Here is a 3,562-nt window from a genome sequence, read left to right as displayed (position 1 = left end):
GGCAACAGGAGGGGTCCATGGGGCGGCCCATTGGGGGTTGGGGGGGGGGGGGGAGGTGTGTGTGTCCCCATGACCCCGCCCCTCCCCCCTTTGCTGCATCCTCGGGTCCCACCCATGGGGGGGAGGGGGGGGTGTCCCCTCCCTCCTCCCCCCAACCCACGACCCCCCAATAACCACAGTGGGGGGAGGGGCGGGGGGAGGGGCGGGGCCGTGTCCCCCCAAACTCCCCCCCTCCCCCCCCCAAGTGGTTCCGCCCGCTCCGAGCATCGCCCGGCACCGATCGCGGCTCCGGCTCCGACCCCTGAGGTAAAGGGGGGGGGGGGGGGGGGGGCAAAAAGGGGTTAATTAATGAGGAAAAGAGGTTAATTAATGAGGAAAAGGGGTTAATTAATGAGGAAAAGGGGGTCATTAATGAGGAAAAGGGGGTCATTAATGAGGAAAAGGGGTTCATTATGGGGGTGTTCATTAAAATCGGGGGGGAAATGTGTGTTTGGGGCGGGAAACGGGGATTTGGGGGTGAAAATGGGGTTTTGGGGCGAGAAAGAGGGGTTTTTGTGGGGGGAAATGGGGGTTTGGGGGGTAATTAGTGAGGAAAGGGGTTAATTAAGGGGGAGTGTTAATGAACGTGGGGGATTTGGGGGTATAAATGGGGGGAGATGGGATTTGGGAGTGGAGAAGGGGGAATATAAGGGGGGGGGATATGAGGGTGCAATGGGGCTGTGCCATAGGGGGGGGCCGCATCCCATTGTACCCCCCCCCATTGGCCCTCTATGGGGTGTAGGTTATGGGGGGGGGTTGGGGGGCACCCCATAACTCACCCCCCTCTTTCCCCCCCCCCCATAAGGACCCCCCCATGAAGGGCGAGACCCCCGTGAACAGCACCATGAGCATCGGGCAGGCGCGCAAGATGGTGGAGCAGCTCAAGATCGAGGCCAGCATGTGCCGGATCAAGGTGCTCAGGGGGTGCTGCTGGGCCCCATAAGTGACCCCGCTCTGCCCCACAAGTGCCCCATAAGTGACACACACACACCCCCCCCCACCACCACCACCCCATAGGTGTCGAAGGCGGCGGCGGAGCTGCTGACCTATTGCGATGCTCACGCCTGCGAGGATCCGCTCATCACCCCCGTGCCCACCTCTGAGAACCCCTTCCGGGAGAAGAAGTTCTTCTGCGCCCTCCTCTGAGCGACCCACACTTGGGGGGCAGAGCCATCACTTGGGGGGGCAGAGCTGCACTTGGGGGGCAGAGCTGCACCTGGGGCCAAAAGCACACCGAGGGGGGGGGGATGACACCTGTAACTTGTGGGGTTGAAGCACACTTGGGGGGGGAACTATAACCTTGGGGCAGACCCACACGTGGGTGGCAGAGCCGTAATTTAGGGGGCAGAGCTGCACTTGGGGGGCAGAAGCACACCTCGGGGGGCACCTGTAACTTATGGGGTTGAAGCACACTTGGGGGGGGACCTATAACCTGGGGGCAGAGCCATAACTTATGGTGAGGACCCACACGAGGGGGGCAGAACCATAACTTATGGGGCAGAACTGCACTTGGGGGGCAGAGTCATCACTTGGGGGGACACCTGTAACTTATGGGGTTGAAGTGCACTTCGGGGGGGACCTATAACCTTGAGACAGAGCCATAACTTATGGGGCAGACCCACACTTGGGGGGCAGATGTGCACTTGGGGGGACATCTGTAACTTATGGGGTAGAAGTGCACTTGGGGGGGACCCATAACCTCGAGGCAGACCCACACTTGAGGGGGGAACCCATCACCTGGGGGGCGGACTCATAACTTATGGGGCAGATCCACACTTGGGGGGCAGAACTACACTTGTGGGGGGTGGACTAATTGTACTTGGGGCTAGACCCACACTTGGGGGGCAGCCCCATAACTTGACCCACACTTGGGGGGCAGCCCCATAACCTCCTCAGCAGAGCTTCTGCCCCACTGCACGCAATGGGATGTTCCCCAGCCCCATCCTGGGGGGAGGATATGAGGGACCCCCCCTGCCCCCCAACTGCCCCCCCCCCCCCCCCCCCCCAGGAGCCCCATGGAATGAAATAAAACCTCTTGGGTTCATCACCAACAACTGGAGCTGGAATTGGGGGGGGGGGGGTCACTTGTGGGGCAGAAGGGTCCATGTATGGACCCACACCAATGGGGAGAGGGGGATAAATGGACCCCAAATTAAGGGGCCAAAAGTGGGGGGCAGGAAGGGGGGATTTGGGGGGGGTTAATGAGGAACTACGAGCCCCAAATGCTCCCCATGGGACCCTGCAACTCCAGAGCTCCACAGGACCCCCACCCTGAGACCCATAGGACCCTATGGCCCCCTCTCCAGCCCCATAGGATCCCCCCCCAGCCCCATAGGACCCTATGGCCCCCTCCCAGCCCCATGGGACCCTATGTCGTCCCCTCCCCAGCCCCATAGGACCCTATGTCGTCCCCTCCAGCTCCATAGGACCCTATGGCCCCCTCCCCAGCCCCATAGGACCCTATGGCTCCCCCCCAGCACCATTGCCCCCCCCCCAAACCCCATAAGACGCTATGGCCAACTCCCCAGCCCCATAGAAACCTATGGCGCCTCCCCAGCACCATTGCCCCCCCCCCCCCCCAAAACCCCATAGGACCCTATGGCCCCTCCCCAGCCCCATAGAACCCTATGGCTCCCCCCCAGCACCGTTGGGCACCCCAAAACCCCATAGAACCCTATGGCCCCTCCCCAGCCCCATAGAACCCTATGGCTCCCCCCAGCACCATTGGGCCCCCCCAAACCCCATAGAACCCTATGGCCCCTCCCCAGCCCCATAGGACCGCCCCTAGCCCCATCCGGCAGCACCATGCCTGGCCCGGCCCCCCTGCCCGCTTCCAACATGGCGGCGCCCACAGCGGCTTCACCCCTTCCCTCTGCTCGGCGCCGCCATGATCCCCCGCGCGTGCGCTTTGCGTCAAGATGGCGCCTCCCTTCCTCCCAAAATGGCGGCGCCCAGGGAGGCGTCTGAGCCCGCCTCCAAGATGGCGGCGGTGGGGGAGCACAGCGGCCGCCATGTCGCTGTGCGGCGGCACCAAGATGGCGGCGCTCCCCCCCCCCTTGTTGCCATGGAAACCAGGTCCCCCCCAACTAGGCCTAAAGCGCGGCCTCCGGCCCCACAACCAGGCCCAGGCCCCCAACCCCAGCCCCATAGCGAGCCTCAGAGCCAGCCCCACATCGTGCCCCACACACTGAGCGGAGCCTCGAGTCGAGCGAATGGTTTTTATTCTAAAAACAGACAAAATGAGGGGGGCGGGGGGGTACAGGAAGGAACCCGCGGCACAAGGAGGGGGAGGGGATGGGGGGAACCCCGGGGGGGGGGTGTGTCAAAAAAGGGACTTTTTTTGTCTTTATTATTCGGATTTTTGGAAAGATTCGGAATTATTTCGTAACGACGACAAAAAACCACCCAAAACTCAGAGAAATGCAGTGAAAACCCAAGAAGGGGGGGGGGGGAAGGGGGGATTTAACCCAGAAACTGAAGAAAATATGGAAAACAACAAAAAACCGAAAAAAAACAGGATTTT

At 61.8% G+C, this 3,562-nt stretch overlaps 1 protein-coding gene across 1 annotated transcript; it reads left to right on the top strand.

The window, feature by feature from the left end:
- Window positions 1-187: 187 nt before the first annotated feature.
- GNG3 (G protein subunit gamma 3) lies at window positions 188-1,834 on the top strand. The gene is made up of 5 exons (XM_057410206.1): window positions 188-306; window positions 845-952; window positions 1,057-1,212; window positions 1,393-1,414; window positions 1,816-1,834. The coding sequence occupies exons 2-3, from the start codon at window positions 854-856 to the stop codon at window positions 1,183-1,185; spliced, it is 228 nt and encodes a 75-aa protein (XP_057266189.1). The 5' UTR covers window positions 188-306; window positions 845-853; the 3' UTR covers window positions 1,186-1,212; window positions 1,393-1,414; window positions 1,816-1,834.
- Window positions 1,835-3,562: the final 1,728 nt, after the last annotated feature.

This window comes from Pezoporus wallicus, unplaced genomic scaffold, assembly GCF_028554395.1.
Source record: "Pezoporus wallicus isolate ANWC-B61680 ecotype Strahan unplaced genomic scaffold, APGP_CSIRO_Pwel_v1 contig_14346, whole genome shotgun sequence".
In the NCBI taxonomy this organism is placed as follows: Eukaryota; Metazoa; Chordata; class Aves; order Psittaciformes; family Psittacidae; genus Pezoporus; species Pezoporus wallicus.
This window is presented reverse-complemented; position numbering and strand designations above follow the sequence as displayed.